Here is an 18,428-nt window from a genome sequence, read left to right on the forward strand (position 1 = left end):
CTCACTGCACTGTGGAGTAAATACAGTTTTTATACTCACTGTACACCACTGCACACCACATCAAAGTTGTCCCTGTACACTACGCTGAGTTCATGTTTCGTGTTTCTATTTCTTACGCAATTTATAACATCAGTCACATTCAAAATCTAAGTTGACATTACAGCTAAAGTGTACTTTAACAAGATTAAATGAAACAAAATTGTCTATTTGACACATTAGTATAAAAGCAAAGGACTGGTCTATTAATGGAAATGTTTTGAGTTCAAAGACACAGTCAACCTTATTTTAAGCTTACTGTCATTTTTTGCCACGAAAACAATGTTCTCATTGTTATGTGGTCATAAAATTAATAGCTCTTATTTTAGTTAGTACAGTACTTTTATCAATGTACTAAAATGTTTTGTTATTTTATTTTTACACCCATGAATGTAAAAAGTTGGGAATTTACATAAATCATAATTCCTAAGTTTTAGTCGTTGATCGATGCATTAGAATGCATGAAAATTTGTCTCGTACTAAATACATATAGAACTGGAATCTGTCAGTTTTTCTGTACCTCCTTTTGACATCAAAGAACCATAAAAAACAACCTGAGCAAATCTTCAGTAATAGTCATCATTTGACTATCCTTGGGGGAGGGCAAATGGAAACATTACCATACCAGACGACAGTAGAAAGGGTGAATTAATGAACATCGTGGCTCAGAATAAACCCCTTTACATCATATCACTGCCATTTCAATTCCATTAAACTCATATGGGCTCAACTTAAGGGTTACGTAGCAAGGACCAACAAAAAATGGGTGCTGGTAAAAGTGGAAAGATTGACAAAGGATGTTACAAACCAATCTTTGTCATCAGATTGGCATAATGTTGTGAGAGACACGAAAAAAGTAATAATGAAAGCATGGGATAATGAATGTGTCGTGGAAAGTAACATAGAACAACTCATTATTTCATTAAATTCTGACAGTAGCTGTAACGACTACACAGAAGATAGTGAAAGCAATTCAGGTATAACTAGAGTGCATCCGTTAGTAGTATGGCATGTTACCAAACATTCAGTTGTGTTCAACTCTTAAAATTTTCTCCGCTTATTTAGATAATTTGTTGCTTTGCAACAAGTGTGTGGTTGAATACTCATCTTATTACTGTAACTCGACTATAACATATGGTTACATCGCTGTACCTACAGAATCAGTGGTCTTCACTACTGCCCTTCCTGCTATCCACTGAGAGGTTATAAGTTAAGTACAGCTTCTCACGGAGGTGGGCTGTAATTACCATATGGCAGCAAAACTTGGTAGATATGCTAATGTATTAATGCAAACCAATTTACCCTGGAAAACAGTTTTGTCCCATAGAAACTTACCACCACCCCAGAAAAAATTAGTTCCAATTTTGGCCACCAGGTGCAAATCTGGTGCTGTACAGCATCTCGTCAACATCTCCAGTGTTCATATTGAACAAACTGTGTAAGCAGTGGTTTATAATAAAATCATTATGCCCTCCCCACTTGTTTGACCATTTCTGCCTATGTTCTGTTCCTAATCCATTACATATGGAAACATTTATATATGTCTTTCGTGCATTCACAGCACCAGATTTGCACCTGGTGGCCAAAATTGGAACTAATTTTTTTGAGCTTAAATTACTTACACATTACAATATCTAACAAGTTATCCTGCTATACGTTAATCACAGCCCACACTGGACCTCTGTGAGAAGTTGCACTTTAATTATAACAATCCGGTAGAAAGACATAAGCAACAGTCGGTCAGAAGGCAACTTGTTTCTCTTTTGGTGTGTACTCAGTTATTGACCACATGGGCATGTGGCATGTTGTGTACATGACAGCAACTGTGCCCCCCCCCCCCCCCCCCCCCCCTCTGCTGCCATCTGTCAATCACAAAGTAATTTTAATCAGAATATACCTTCTACGTATGGACCGTAACATCAGACAGACAGACAGACGTGCAGCAGTCATTCAGAAATTCAATGGTGGGCAACAATAGCATATGACAGAACATACTATTCACAACAGACACATGACAATGGAATGCTGAAGCCACAACCTTATGCCATGTCTACTAATCCATATCAAGATAACCATCATCACTGGATGATCATGGAACAGCAAGAGGGTGCCTAAGAGGGCTAAATCACATTACACATTAATAAAAACCAAAGATTAGATACACAAGGCTATATTTCTTCTTGTTAAAAGGGGACAATCCAGACAGGTGGTATTATCCTGGCATGGTGAACATTTACATTGGATCAGTAACATTCTGTTACAAATCTGTATGTAATGCAGGACAACATTCCTCTCCCAACCTTGCTTCCAAATTGTGTGACAGTAGAGCAGTTAAAACTCCATATTTCCTTGGCCTTCTATTTCATATGACCACAACGCTATGATGCACTTCTGGAAATATATCAATAAGGATGCAAAAATTTTTGAACCACCTTCAATCAATTTCCATGCATTGTATGCAGTGACGGTGTGACCATGAATCGAGATAAGTAGGGAGACTGGTCAGTAATTATTAACATCTGTCTTACTACCTTCTGTGTAAATAGGTTTGACAATTGTATAGTTCAGTTTGTCTGCAAATATCTGCCATGTTTATGGTGGACCCTACTGTGGCATCAACTTGAATAACATCAAAGGTGTTGAGGGTAAATCAATAAATGAAACACAATATTCTGAATTCTTAGGGGTCTACATTGATAAAAACCTGAACTGGGAGCCACATGTTACAGATAATTGTAAATGTTTTAGCTCTGCATGTTTTGTGTTACGGACAGTATCAGATTTTGTAGACGAAAATGTAAATTAGTTGATTTACATTTCCTATTTTCATTCACTAATGTCTTATGGCATCATATTCTGGAGTAGCTTGTCATTGAGGAGAGAGTATTTGTTGAACAGAAACATGCAATAAAGATAATGTCTAGTGTCCACTCTAAAACCTCTTTCGACAGGTGGGCATACAGGCAATAGCCTCACAGAACATTTACTCCCTAGGGTCTAGAAAAAGATTATTTATTCGTCACACAACCGGTTTCGGGCTTGCGCCCATCCTCAGGTGTTTATACATTCATGTACACCTTTATATTGCTGGAGATCAATACAGACGAAGCATCATTATTATAATCACGCTGTGGTGGCACTTTTTCCATTTAGTTGCAGATTTGTAATCATATTCACATCCATGTTCCAGTTTTATAAAATTTAGCAGCATATTTCACTCTTGTGACATGCACTTGTGACATACACTGGATGTAAACACAGTGTACATAATGAGTGCACATTGCAACAGTGAAATATGCTGCTAAATTTTATAAAACTGGAACATGGATGTGAATATGATAACAAATCTGCAACTAAATGGAAAAACTGTCACCACAGCATAATTATAACAGCAATATAAACACGTACATGAATGGATAAACACCTGAGGATGGGCACAAGCCCGAAACCGATCATGTGAGGAATAAATAATCTTTTATTGTGACTGGTAGTCGAAATTTTTCCACACATTATAAAGGAACAGCTACAGAGTTCAACATCATCCACTATGGATAAAATCCACTTTGTATTTACTCCCTTATTAAGTTTGCTGTCAACAATCAATCACAGTTTGAAAACAGTAGCATTCATAAATATAATTCTAGTTAGAGAGATGATTTACACTATCAATCACTCAGCCTTTGTGTGGCATAGGAAGGAGTAAGGTACTTGGCCATAAAAATCTTTGACCACCTACCAGTGATACAAAAGACTTCATGGTCGCTTAGTCGCTTAAGAAACCATGGAAATGGTCAGTAAGTTGCTACATATTCCTTTAAGAACATGTGTTATAAGTGTAAAACTGATTCATTCCATATCAGGTAGTTAAAATTATCCACACAACACGAAAATAACTAAAAGGGTGCTATAGCGTGTTACATGTTACTACAAAGGTAAGGGTAATTCAGTTGCACACCATCATATATTAGCAATATGGGAAAGCAGGCAACTTGCTTAGTTGTTGCACATTACACTATATTTATACCTGAGAGCCTTCTTCTGTACCACCAACAATTCTGAATCCAAAACCAGTTTCTTGGCGAACTAAAGTCACCAGTGTTTCCACCCACTCCATATCTGGACCAGCTGGATAGATTCGAACTCCTTGTCCTAAACCTACCCATCTTAAGTCTCTTGGGTATCTAAAAAAGAAAATAAAGAAAATTATCCTAATAACAGCACACTATCAGTCACTCAATGTTTACACCTTTGAATGTAACAATGCATTTATATTTACTGTCTAATGTAATTTTGCAAAATTTTAGTGAAAAACGTATAAAACATATGAAACACTTAAACAAGCCCAGGAACTGTATCTGCTTTCTTTATAAATTTAAAATAATTCTGAAGACACAACACTGAGTTTGGCAAGGTATACACACCAAAGATACATAAATAATATAATTATTTAAACATTCATAATCTTCCACTTCAAATAAATTAAACATATTCGTAGTTGCAAAATGAACAAATGCCAGCTGTAGAATAGAATGACGCCAATGAAAATTCATACCAGACCGGGACTTAAACCCGAATTTCCCACTTATTGTGACTGTTGGCCTTACTATTACGCTATCCATGCACGACTCATGGCCAGATCCAAATTTTTGTAAGTTGTCAATCATGTGTCTACAACCTGTACTCGTACATTCATTGCGTATATTCCCATACAGGTGAGACATTTTACTTGAAAGTCGCTTAACCCGTGCAGCAGATAAATACAATATTTCAGTGCCTGTGTTATTCTGAATTAGGATACAAAGTTCCTTTGGACATGTCATCATTCCATTCTACAGCTGAGGGTTGTTCATATTCACAATTGTGAATACATTTAATATTTTTCGTAAAGGCTATAGTCACCACCTTGCATCACAGCAACAAGATGGCGCCGATAGAGAAAGTACGTGTAGGTTCAGCTCCCAGTTATGAAGATAAAAGTAATAGTAATTGTAAATTGTGTATCAGAAAAGTTCGTAAAGGAATTCAGTGTAGAACCTGCAAGTACTGGTTTCATGAAAATTGCTGCAAGATCAACTTAAAAGTCGTAACTGATGACTATTTGTGGACCTGTGAGCTGTGCATAGCAGCCGCGTGTGAAAGTAAATTTTCAAACATTATCAAAAATAAGGACGAAATAATCAGAATGCTACAAACCGATATTGAAGTGCTAGAAGTGAAATACGCTGTCCTCCAAGACCGATATACAGCTCTACAAAACAGTAGTGCTTCGACAGTGTGTGTAGATCGGTGTTATGTACATCGTGAAAACGTAACCGTCGACGACGCCACATTTATATACAAGAAAGGAAACCCACAAGTGAATAAAGAAGCCTCAACAGTGGACAAAGTTCAGTGCTTGATAAACAGTGATAATTCAAATAACAAAAACAGTGCATCTAAAATTGTAGTAAACGGCAACACGTGTACACAAAACACGCGTGGTTGCGTAAGAAAACGTTCCGATCGCGTACCTAAACAAACACAACGGAAAAATAATGTAAAAATATTTGGAGACAGTCATGCTCGCAATATTTCGACATGCATGTCGAACTCTGCTCAAGATGGTTCGTGTATATCAGCAATTGTTAAACCAGGAGCAAAATTCGTGAATGTGGTAGAAGACATACACACAGAATGTGCTAAATTCACGGAAAAAGACTGTGTTGCGATAATCGCAGGAGCAAACGATGTTTATTGCAACGAGGCCAGCACTTTCATTAAAAAGCTACTAGGATTGCTGCAGTTATTACAGCATACAAACATAATACTAACAACTGTGCCCACGATATATGACCTGGCAGACTGGTCTTGTGTGAACAGAGAAATTCGCATAACGAATAGTAAACTGAAACACTTTTGCACTAAGTTTACGAATGTGACACTACTCGATACAGACAGGTATGAGAGACACTGCTTCACAAAGCATCGACTACATCTAAATCAGTTTGGCAAAAATAAACTAGCAGCAGACATTGGAAAGGCTTTTCATGAAATAATAGGCCTAAACAATAACGATCATGAAAGCAGACCAGTCATAGCCCTAACTAACGAGGGAAACTAGTGAGCTGGGCCAACTCTAGCAGGATTTGGTCCAATAACAAAAATCTGCAACAAGTAATTAATACACAAACGAAAGTTCACTCAAACAGCAATACAATTAAAGACAAACAAAAGTTAACAGTGTTTCATCAGAACATAAGAGGCCTATACTGCAAGCTGGATCAGTTCACAGCAAATATAGAAGACACAAAAGGTATAAACAGTGCCCACATTCTGTGTCTAACAGAACACCACATCACTGCTGGTATTGAAGTGGTCCCTATTCCTAACTATGTTTTGGCAACATCTTATTGCAGGAACTATATGGACAAAGAAGGAGTAGCTGTATATGTAAAAAACAATGTCTTGTTCACAGCAATAGATGTACAAAGATTCTGCTTTGAGCTACATTTTGAAGTATGTGCTATAGAGGTGCCAGACACTGTCTCCAGATTAACAGTTGTGGCAGTTTACAGGGCACCATCTGATAATTTTGAAGTGTTTGTTAAACAATTAGATACTCTTTTGTTGTACTTAAGTAGAAAAAATAGGGGCATGATAGTTGTTGGGGATTTTAACATAGATTTCTTGGTTAATTCTCCCTGCAAGGTGGAGTTTGAAAATCTCATGTGCACGTACAACCTTGTTCCCGTGGTTAGCTCGCCCACCAGAACCACAACCTCTTCCAGTACTCTCATTGATAACGTTTTTGTTGATCAGAGTAAAGTCAACCATATTAATATTGAAATGGTTATAAATGGTCTGTCTGACCATGACGGACAACGAGTTACTTTCAACAGCTCGGGAATTCCTCTGAGTGACACCTCACTTAGATGGAAAACAGTAAGGAAAATAAGTGAGGAAGCTATTCAAACGTTCAGATCATGTCTTCAGCATACTGACTGGACACCTGTTTATCTAGCAGAAACTGCTAATTCAAAATAAAATTTATTCACAAATGAGATAGCAGGTACCTTTGAAAGTGTATTTCCAAAAAAGTCATACAGAGTCCAACCTGCTAGGTCTGCAAAAAAACCATGGCTCACTAAGGGCATCATAGCTTCCTGTCAGAGAAAAAGACAACTCTACATAGCATCAAAGACTTCTAACAACCCTGCTCAGCTAAAACATTATAAACTCTACTGTAAAATTCTTGCCAAAGTAATTAAAAACTCTAAAAGTATGTGTATAGCATCTGAAATTACTTATTCTGAAAATAAAATTAAAACAATCTGGAATGTGATAAAGAGAGAAACAGGGACTGTAAACTACACCAAAGACAAAAATATTGTTTTAACTGTTGACAACTCAGAGATAACTAATAGAGAGGAAATTGCTGAAATCTTTAACCAACATTTTTAACTGTCCCAACACAGATAGGTTGCCATGGTTCTGTAGATAAAGCTGTCTGTATAATGAAAAATAAATTTCCAGAACCTTTCAGTCAAATAAGTGTGCTTCCCATTACTGTCACTGAAATCAAAAAAATCATACAGTCTTTGAAAAATAAACATTCTGCTGGTATCGACGATATTTCAAGCAAGCTGTTGAAGGCTTGCTGTAGTGAAGTGACCGAAGTTTTGTCTCACATCTGCAACACATCCATGTAACAAGGAGTGTTTCCAGACAGAATGAAATACTCTGTTGTAAGGCCCCTGTACAAAGCAGGGGATGCTACAAATGTGTCAAACTATCGCCCTATCTCTCTATTAACAACATTTTCAAAAGTCCTAGAAAAAGCTCTGTACAACAGGATTGTGGCACACCTTGGTGACCTGAACATCATTAACAGTCAGCAGTTTGGTTTTCAAAAGGGAGTTTCAATAGATAACGCAATTTTCTCATTCACAAATGATGTTCTAGAGTCTATAAACAGCAAGAGGCTGCCAATTGGTGTCTTATGCGACCTATCAAAGGCGTTCGACTGTGTAGATCACCAGATACTCTTCAAGAAGGCCTGTCATTATGGAATTACAGGACCTGTAGGGAAATGGTTAAAATCGTACCTCGAAAATAGGAAGCAGAAGATTATTCTAGATGTTTCAGATAGTGTATCACAATATGTAGTGGACTCTAAGTGGGGAATTGTGCAGCATGGAGTGCCACAGGGATCAGTGCTTGGGCCCTTGCTGTTCCTCATATATGTTAATGACCTACCTTTATCCATCAATAAACAGTGTAAATTTACAATGTTCGCTGATGATACGAGCATTGTGGTGGATAATGTGTCAACTACTGACTTAGAATCCGAGGTCAATGATATCCTTAAAGAAGTTCTGGGTTGGTTTAGTATTAACTCCCTTTCAATAAACCTGAAAAAAAACCAATTTTATCCAGTTCCAGACAACCCACAAAAACCCAAAAGAAATAGTTATCACACAGAATGATCAGATGATAAAGCAAGTGTACTTATCAAGATTCCTAGGCGTATACGTGGACAGTAAGCTGAACTGGGAACATCACGTTCTACAAACACTAAAACGGCTGACGTCGGCAACATTTGCTTTACGAATTTTGTCACGCTTCAATGACATTACCATCTCAAAGTCAGCTTACTTTGGCTATTTTCATTCAGTCATGTGTTATGGCATCATCATCTGGGGCAATACACCTGCCGCAAAGAAAATCCTCACAGCACAAAAAAGAGCAATAAGAATCATTTGTGGTGTACCCCCACGAACCTCATGTCGAAATCTTTTTAAACGACTTGAAATACTGACAGCAACATCTCAGTACATATATTCACTGATGTGCTTCATAATAAATAACCCCACTCTGTATGAAACGAATTGCCTACATCATGAACATAACACCAGAAGAAAAGAGGATTTCCACTGTGAGTTAAAGAACTTGACACTTATTCAGAAAGGGGTAAAGTACGCTGGAACGAAAGTTTTCAATTCCCTACCCAACAGCATCAAAAGTATAAGGAGTAGTACATCAGTATTTAAACGTAGCTTGAAAAATTATTTACTTGAGACCTCACTTTATTCACTAGAGGAATTCTTTCAGAGAAATAAGTAAAACCCAGATTGGAAAGATGTTTTTAAATTTTTTGACACTGTTTACTGTTAAACTAATGTAATAATGCCCTAATGTAAAAATTCCTCTTTTTCTCATTTCCATTTTTGGGTCACTTTTAAACCCAAAGTGGGAAGTTTTGATTACTGTTCAAGGTTAAAATAGACGCAATAATGCCCTAAATATGAAACTGCTATCTTCACATTTATGTTGACTAGTTTTTAAGTTAATAAGCATGACTTTTGTGCACTGTTATTAATACTATAACAATGTCTTTATTCTATGTATTTTATTATGTACATTGACACGTTCCACATCTGAGTGACTTGCTCACATGTACAGATCTATGGAACAAGTATATAAATAAATAAATAAACAATTCAGAATAACATAGGCACTGCATATTCGTCTTCAGACTTATGGAAAAATAAAAAACCAGTAAATGTACAAAATTTAGATCAGAAATAGTGTCACTATAAATTTTAAATATCTACATAAACAGTGTAAGCTGGAGAAATGGTCATCTTTTCCATATTCTGTAACTCAAATCTCAGTCACACAGGTGGCTACAGCCATTTTACTGACCTATGTGCAAGCACCTCCACACTTGTCATGAAAACAAATCTGCTAATGATACAGTTCAAGAAAATGATGTTGTCAGTAATAAATTAAAAGCAGCTACACGTAAAGATGAGAAAAAAGCAAGAGGTGTCAATGTTTTACTGTAAATTACATCTATGCTCTGGGTAAAATGAATGTAGATGCTAAGAGAAGTCCACGAATACTCTATGAATTAATATGCATACACAGGGCCAGGGAAAAACTGTCTGGATCTCCCAGATGGTAATATTCATCTTTCAGTAATGAATACTGCTGTAATTAACATTTATCAATATCTAGACACTGTAATGGAAATCATAATAGTACTTGTAATTATGTTATGTCATCTTAAAAATCTAATAAATAACTAAAAAATTAAACACACACACAACATTTTACATTAAGTAAGATTACATGATGAGGGACGAGGTCTATTTTGGTGAAAGGGTTTAGGTTGGGCTTAGTGTCCTGACACTAAGTCTTGTAGGTCAAAGTATCAAGAAGCTGGTAGATACATGTTGCCAGATAATCAGTTAAGTCCCTGTGCTTCATTACAGCACTGTGGGAACTACTGCAGGAAGAAATGTCAGTTCTGAGACTGCAAACAGCTGTTTTTCATCCACCGTTGGATTGTCACAATGTGAAAGGACCCAGGGAAGGAAGGCGATGTCAAGTTGGTTGGGCAGATAGGACATTGTGAATAAACAATGACAGTACCTTGCTGAGCAGAGGTGGTCCACAGACCTTCTGTGCTACAGTTATCTGTTTCTGAGAGACTTTGTTAGTGAACAGGGATTAGCAGAATTTGAAAACTTGAAAGACTTTGTGCCAGCAGCAGCAGTAAGAGCAACAGCAACAGTGTAAAAAATAAGATACAATTTACAAGTTTTTATTTATATGACTATACAGCTTTCAGTGCCTTTCCTATATGGTAAGCAGTTAACTTTACTTATTAAACCAATGAAACAACGCTTTTGAGTACAGACGTTTTGTTGGGAACATTATGAACTTAATACAACAAGAACATTAATTACAAACACTAACTGTCAATTACCTTGTAACATTGCTAGGATGTGGCTGTTCATGCTCGAAACTGGTGCTCTCCTTTCTCTTGTTGGCAGGGTCAGATGCGTAAAATGCTGGATGGTGTATGGAAGTCCCAGGTATCAGATGTGACTGCGAACTGTAGCCAGACATTTGCTGTGAATATGCAAAGTCTTTGTGCTGAAGGTATGCATTTGTTGTCTGCACTTCCCCATAACCATAACTGTATCCCTGATCGTATTGTCCTCCACTGTACCCATTGTAATATGGGTGTGAAACATAATGTCTCAAGTAGTCAGAAGAGGGCGAGCAGTCGTTCTGTACATCACCAACACTAGAACTAAATACCCCTGGAGAGTGAGGTGAATTCTCTGAATAAGAATCCCCACTGTTTTTGTAATCATAATGTCCATGCAGTTTAGCCCACACCTCTCTCTGCTGAATCTGATCAACATCAATTTCATTCCCAGGACTCCTACTCCGAGAATAATCTCCAGGACGAATTGATCCCGATTCCTGTAGTGTTGTTGAAACGAGGTGATCACTTAAGTTTGTTAAAGGACTCCTAGCAGCTTCATGACGTGGGTCATAATGTTCAGGATATGGGAAAGCAGTTTTATAGTTATCCTGGAGATAAGGTGTGAGGGGAGATGATGGGCTTTGCACTGAACTGGATAAGTCCACACCATTTTCATCACACTTCCTTTCATTTGTAAACCTGGAATCGTCTACATTGTTGGCACTTGGGTCCACAGCACTTCCGTCAGTCTCTGATGGTGACCACGGTCTTCTATCAGTTGGAGTCTTAGGACGGTTCCTTGTGTCAACAAGAGGCGTTTTTGGTCTGTTTGGAATAACTTCTTTTTGCTGAGTACTGTATAATTCAGCTGTTGGAGTCTTGCTACGGTACATACCTCCTACCGTGTCTTTATATACATTTTTCCTGTTGCCTACAGCATCATCTTTTTTCCTGGACTTGTTTTTCGTTGGAGATCCAGGTCCCCCTCTCTGCACAGTCACTGTTGCCTCTTGATTTCGAGCACAGTCTTTAAGCACCTGCACCACTTCTCCGTGGCTCATGTTGCGAAGATTAATACCATTAATATCCACTAAGATATCCCCTTCCATAAGATTTTTACATCTTTGCCTATCAAGAATCTTTTTCACTTTCTGACCATACGCACTATCTGCAATTGTAAAACCGAACCCCATAGCACCTTTAACAATCATTATAGTAATGTATTCTGGTTTTGTAGAGTTCTCATCAAAATCAGCAACACCATCACCAGACATATCACTCAGGAGCACATCTGTACTGCTTGGTCTCTGGATATTTTTTATTTTTTCAGAGGAACATAAATCTGGCACAGACTTCACAGAACTATTCACAAGGTCTTCAGAACCATTATGGGTATGAGTTATATCTGAAGAAACATCTAAAAAATTGTAACCTTCATTCTTCAAATTGCCATCTTGATCCATATACACACTGGCGTCAACAGCAAATGTATCTGTAAAATACAAAAACCACTCATATTCATTTAACAGCAACTTCCTTGCATGATCAAACATGAATGAAATCTCTCTAACTCCCCCTTCCCCTAAGTATTCTCTTAAACCCCTGTTTACTTAAAACAGAAATGAACTAAAAGTACACAGTATAACCAACTATAAAGTCACAATGAAAGACTTTTTTTCTATTAGTATAATGACTTGTTTTTGAACATCATATGTATGAATTTTTTTCCTTTTATCTGTCAACTTCAGGCACAGTTAGCTTTCACTGAAATCTTCATAATTGTTAAAGAGATACAACAGAAATAAAAACTGAATAATAACAGTAAAACCAGAGAGCAGAACAAGAGGTAGCATGAATATTTTCTTCACGTTTTTATTACATAACAATACATCAATGTTTAAATTAGAATTCTCTTTAATAGTGTCACAACAGATGTCATAATATTCATGTGTTATAGCAGCTCAAGGACTGTCAGTAGTACTTTTTGAGCAAATTAGGTGGTTCTTGTTGACAAGAACAGTCTACATCCGATAACCTTCTCTCTCTCTCTCTCTCTCTCTCTCACACACACACTAGTTCGAAGAACTGTTACTGCAAAGTAGTAGTGACATATTGGCTGAACGGAGTGAACAGAACAAGCTCCCTTGCAGAACTGCTACTATTTGAAGCCTAAAATGTGGTATCTTTTTTGTGTATCTACGCTGGTAATGACAAGAATTGCCAATAAAAAACAATCTTAATATGGAGAAAAAATGAACATAAAATTAATACATAAAATGATCCTTGATGTAACACTATGAACAAAAAATGAAGCAATATAAAATAAGAATAAAGAGGAAACAAGAATTTTTATAACTCTCATAAGTCACATGACACCACAGCTGTGGAACTACAATAAAACAAATATAACCACATCTCATACCTGTTCACAATAGAGAGACGAAGTAATGTAACACTGGAAAATATTGACCATCACCAATCATTTTGTACCAGTCAACACTAAAGGGCACAGGTTCAAAGTCAAAGCAACAAAGACATCAGCATGGGTATCTATGGTCCTATCACTGGCAGTGCTTCTGGCTGGACAGGATCATGTGGTCCAATCAATAAGCAAACACCTAGGATAAGCCTGTCCATTTTGTTAAGCTCTAACACATACTTGTGTTTACTGGCACGTACTTCGTGTCTATGCTACTTGGCAGATTTTTTATTATGGCTACTACTATTGAAGTGAACCTGATTAGATGACATGGTTCAGTCCATGTTACACCCAGTACACTGCAGCAGTTTTGCAAATCTTAATTGTATGCACTGCTTTTTGTGCTTGTGGTTGTCTTGCATTCATAAATTCTCTTATGGTTACTGCTGTTTCTTCTGAACAGAAGAATTTCACAACAATTGGTGACAAGATTCTACAAACTTGTATTTTCAGAGACTGCAGCAGTACATCCAAGCTTTCAAAGCAAAGTGTCCTTCCATGCAGCATGCATTATTTTTGTCATGGTCAACCCAGAAAGTAATACAATTGTATTGCATTCACCAGGGAACCACCTCCAAGCAATACATGTGTGTACTGGGGGCTGCCGCCTCTTGGCACTGGTTACACCATCATGAAAGATGCAGGAAACAGCCCAACAAAAACATAAGCACTCCGAGTTGTCAACTGCACCTCCTGCAGCCATTATGGTTACATATGGCATCAGCTTTGTGACTAGCAACTCAAGTAAGAACTCTCCCAGTGCAATGTCAGTGACTGTTCGTGGACTGGAGCCCAGTAGTACTTGGTTAAGTCCAAATTACTGTTTTGTTGCATCTGATTATGAGAGTAAATGAAGTTAATTTATTCTTGCTGGGGAACATTAATTGGCAGAGTTCTCACTTCCACAACACAAAAAATTGCTTACAAACTTGTGCCCACTAGAGAATCTGGATAAGCTGTGATTTTCATAAATGGGTGAAGTGTTGGTTGAAAATTGCAGTCAAAAAATTATTTACTAACATGTAGTTTAGAAAATTGTCCAGCATCAGAAGATACACAAGTCAGCCATCATTGGAAGAGATGCAAGAAGTCATATCAATAATAGATTACTGATATTTCAAACTAAATTGTCAGTGCTAATTTCAGTGGAAAAATCTGCAGGGCCAGCAATCCTATGTAGAATTTCGAATCTGGGATGTAATTATTAGATCAGTCCTGGAAAAAGATGTTAGATCATAAGTGCTATGTCAGCATGATTCTTCACAAGCAGATGTGTTAAGGATAGCTTATAGTTTTGCAGAAAAGCTCCTGGCGAACAGGAAGTATCCGCACTGCACACAATGTCATGTCATGTGGCTAAACCCTGACTGCCAGTGGGCACAACAAAGCCAAATATACCAAAATGTTTTCTCATACTAAGAGGCAGCTATGTTCACAAGACTAGAGTGATGAGCAGCAAGAAAACTTAGTGTTTACAAACTGGCAGCATTCAATAAAAGGAAAATTGTCCGATTCTTCCTTCTCAGCCCCACTTCACAAAGGAACACGGCAAGATTATGCTCCTGTCCTCAATTTGTGCCAAATATCCACATTTACAAATACAATTTGTTTTCAATGTGAAGTACACAAATACGTCAAAATTTTTTGCCTGGATAAAAAGCTAAAGACACAGAAGTGTCATCATGTAAACACAGTCAGAGCCTAGTAGAACTGAGTTGTAGGCTTTACACAAAAGCTGTTAGTACAGCAAATAACAGGTAAAATATGAATGTCGTATGGCAATGTTGGCTGGGATATCCCATAGCATAGGTTCTGCTGCCTGTCGGAAAGGGTGTTCTTCCCCCGTGCACATTGGCCCTTTTCCTTGTGGATATATGAGAGTTGTTTCATATGTGTATTTGTTGAGTGTAGATGAATGCATGTATAGTGATGTATTACGTTTGTGTTGGATGGTGATGATAGAAGGGAGAGAGTGAAACCTGTTGATGGAACATAGCCTACTCCTCTAGAAAAGCACTAAGGGGGCCATCAAGCTTAACATTGTCATCCAATGGATTGATCACTATCAGCAGTGTCATGTATCCTCATTTCATGAGACACTGAAGAGGGGTCTGGAATTTAATCCAGGATAATGGTGCAAAGATTGTTGATCAGGAATTTTGTGCCACCACCTCTTCTCCCCTTGTTCATCAAATACTGACAGTGAAAATGTCATCCACCACCAAGATTCCCGCACGCTCCGAGTTGAGTGACACTACACAGGCATGCGTTAGTGACCTCGGCTGTGGTGGTGGGTAACTAATAGGTCAATGCAAGGTGTTTTATCAAGTTGATATAGGTAACTCAGGATCATCACTTAATTGGAATACATTTCTGTCATAAGTATCACAGTCATTACCAGTAAATAACTGAGAAATTATGTTCTATGGTGGTAACAGAATTCCAGAAGCAGGTCAGCTCAGAAATTACGTTTCTGAGAAGTAATATTACTGGTTGTCAAGGCAGCATGTCTATAAAATACGTTTGGGGTGTAAACGTTCAAGGCATTTGACTTCCCCATACGAGAATCACTGAACACACTTTCATCAGAAATCCATTACCAAGCTGTGGAAAATCTGTGGGACTCATTAACAAAATTGTTTACTCTTAGGTGGGCTTCTCCAGTGGTTGGAGCAAAAAAACTATTATCTACAGTTAAATTTAGAAGAAGACTCTCAAAAGTTTCTAATGCTTACCACTTCATTTGGACTTGGTCTCTACAAATATGTATGTCTACTTTTCAGTATAGCCTGCATTCCATTGGTGTCTAGAACAATTAATCAGTGTTATTCAATTATGTTGTAATTATATTGACTCCATTACTACTAGGTGTGAAAATACTCAACACTATATTTAGAATCTGAAAAAGGTCAAAGTGAAACCTCAAAAAGTACTAATTCTTTCAAGAATCAGCCCACATATCTAGGGTTTGTTAAAAACAAAAATAGAATACTCCACACACAGTAGCATATCAAAGCAATCTATGAAATGTCACCCCCAGAATCTTAAAGAAGTCCAAGTGTGAAACGTTAATTATACCAATCACCCCTTTGTGAGAGAAAGGTGTGGCAATCATGTGGTCTGCAGTGTGGGACAAAGCTTTCAGAGGGCTAAAACGGATGCTTTGTTAAGAGCTTTGCCTCAGCACATATTTCCCAGGGAAACCCCTGGTCTTTGCAACAGTTGCTTCCAATCATGGCGTTAGTGCAGTTCAGTCACATAAAGACCAAAATGAAGCAGAGTATCCCATTCTGAAGAATCAAACTCAGTCCAAGTTAACTACTCATAAAGTGAACAGGAGCCATTAATGATTACTTGTGCAGTGCACAAGTTCCATACATACTCATATGGAGGTGAAATTTCTGAAAGCAGATGTGTTGTCTGACTCTCCACGAGGTCCAGAAGTTATATTTGACAAGCGAAGAGGTTGTGTGTTTTCAGTTAGATGAAGCAGCGAGTCATGCAGAGGCAGTTTTCCATATACACATGTAGCACATACTATGGACCCTCTGCTGTCAGGTGTCCTGCAACCGTACTTCCTAGGTTTTGGTAAGAAAATTAACTGTTAGCAGTTTTCAATTAAAAATTATAAAACTGTTTATTATTTTGGCAATATGATTGTGCAGTATTTTTAAAGCATTGAAAATAATGGATTACTCACACAAAATTATGTGTATTTTTGAACGGTTGAAGGCTACATTTGTTATAGTTCCACTTTACTACATCACATTTTATGTATTAAAAATTGTGAACAAGAGGCTTATTTACATGTCCTGTTCCACCCTCGTCTGCTGTACATTTTATGAATTTACGCCATGATATTTTTAACCAAAATAGTTTACTGCAAATTATTAATAAAACTCAACTAAAAATCATATGTTGATACACTCTTGCACCAACTGACATAGGTTGCTTATAACACCAAAGTCTCACACCTACTTTTAGAATTAATGTTAGTGATAATCTCCCTTGTGTAGTCCTGTTTCTACAAACCTATTTCATGTTCCGCTCATTAATTTTAAATTGTCGCTCCAGGTTTGTCTGCTGTGTTTTAATGTAGTACAGTGAGGAGAGAACAATTTTTTTATCACTCTGCAACAGAGTGCATGCTGATATGAAACTTCTTGGCAGATTAAAACAATGTGAAACTAGGAGATGAGGTACTGGTGGAAGTAAAGCTGTGAGGATGAGTTGTGAGTCATGCTTGAGTAGCACAGTCAGTAGAGCACTTGCCTACAAAAGGCAAAGGTCTCAGGTACAAGTCCTAGTCTGGCACACAGTTTCAAGCTACCAGGACATTTTACACTTCTGTGAATTTCCATGCGTGCTTCAAAGTTAATGATCTGTCGTCCAAGTTATTTTTTCACTTAGATATATAATAATTATATGATAACTTGATTAATATTGGTTTAAATTTTTGACACTGATTTCAGTATAAGATTTGTTTGTGTGGTGGTGGAATATGGTAATTTATGGGGAAGAGCTAATTCCTTATGAGAGCTGAGATTAATGATACAAATTTCTGAGACACAGAGTCTGATGTAGTCATCTTTTCTGTGCAAATCTCCTGAGGGTGTTTTATCTAAACAGAATGACTATGGTTACATCTTTAGATGGATGCACAGATGTTTAAATCTACAGGGTGTTGCAAAAGGTACAGCCAAACTTTCAGGAAACATTCCTCACACACAAATAAAGAAAAGATGTTATGTGGACATGTGTCTGGAAACGCTTAATTTCCATGGTAGAGCTCATTTTAGTTTCGTCAGTATGTACTGTACTACCTTGATTCACCGCCAGTTGGCCCAATTGAAGAAAGGTAATGTTGACTTCGGTGCTTGTGTTGACATGCGACTCATTGCTCTACAGTACTAGCATCAAGCACATCAGTACATAGCATCAACAGGTTAGTGTTCATCATGAACATGGTTTTGCAGTCAGTGCAATGTTTACAAATGCGGAGTTGGCAGATGCCCATTTGATGTATGGATTAGCACGGGGAAATAGCCGTGGCGCGGTACGTTTGTATCGAGACAGATTTCGAGAATGAAGGTGTCCCAACAGGAAGACGTTGGAAGCAATTGATCGGCTTCTTAGGGAGCACGGAACATT

General features: G+C 37.6%; 1 protein-coding gene across 2 annotated transcripts in view; it reads right to left on the reverse strand.

Moving 5' to 3' along the window:
- LOC126248356 (membrane-associated guanylate kinase, WW and PDZ domain-containing protein 1) overlaps nucleotides 1-18,428 on the reverse strand; it is a 408,513-nt gene that overhangs the window by 70,992 nt on the left and 319,093 nt on the right. For both annotated transcript variants that reach the window (XM_049949272.1, XM_049949273.1), the window contains exons 9-10: nucleotides 10,790-12,290; nucleotides 4,061-4,217 (exon numbers count right to left, since the gene is read on the reverse strand). In XM_049949272.1, the coding sequence (XP_049805229.1) occupies nucleotides 4,061-4,217; nucleotides 10,790-12,290 (1,658 nt within the window). The remainder of the gene's footprint in view (nucleotides 1-4,060; nucleotides 4,218-10,789; nucleotides 12,291-18,428) is intronic.

Source organism: Schistocerca nitens, chromosome 3, assembly GCF_023898315.1.
Source record: "Schistocerca nitens isolate TAMUIC-IGC-003100 chromosome 3, iqSchNite1.1, whole genome shotgun sequence".
NCBI lineage: Eukaryota > Metazoa > Arthropoda > Insecta > Orthoptera > Acrididae > Schistocerca > Schistocerca nitens.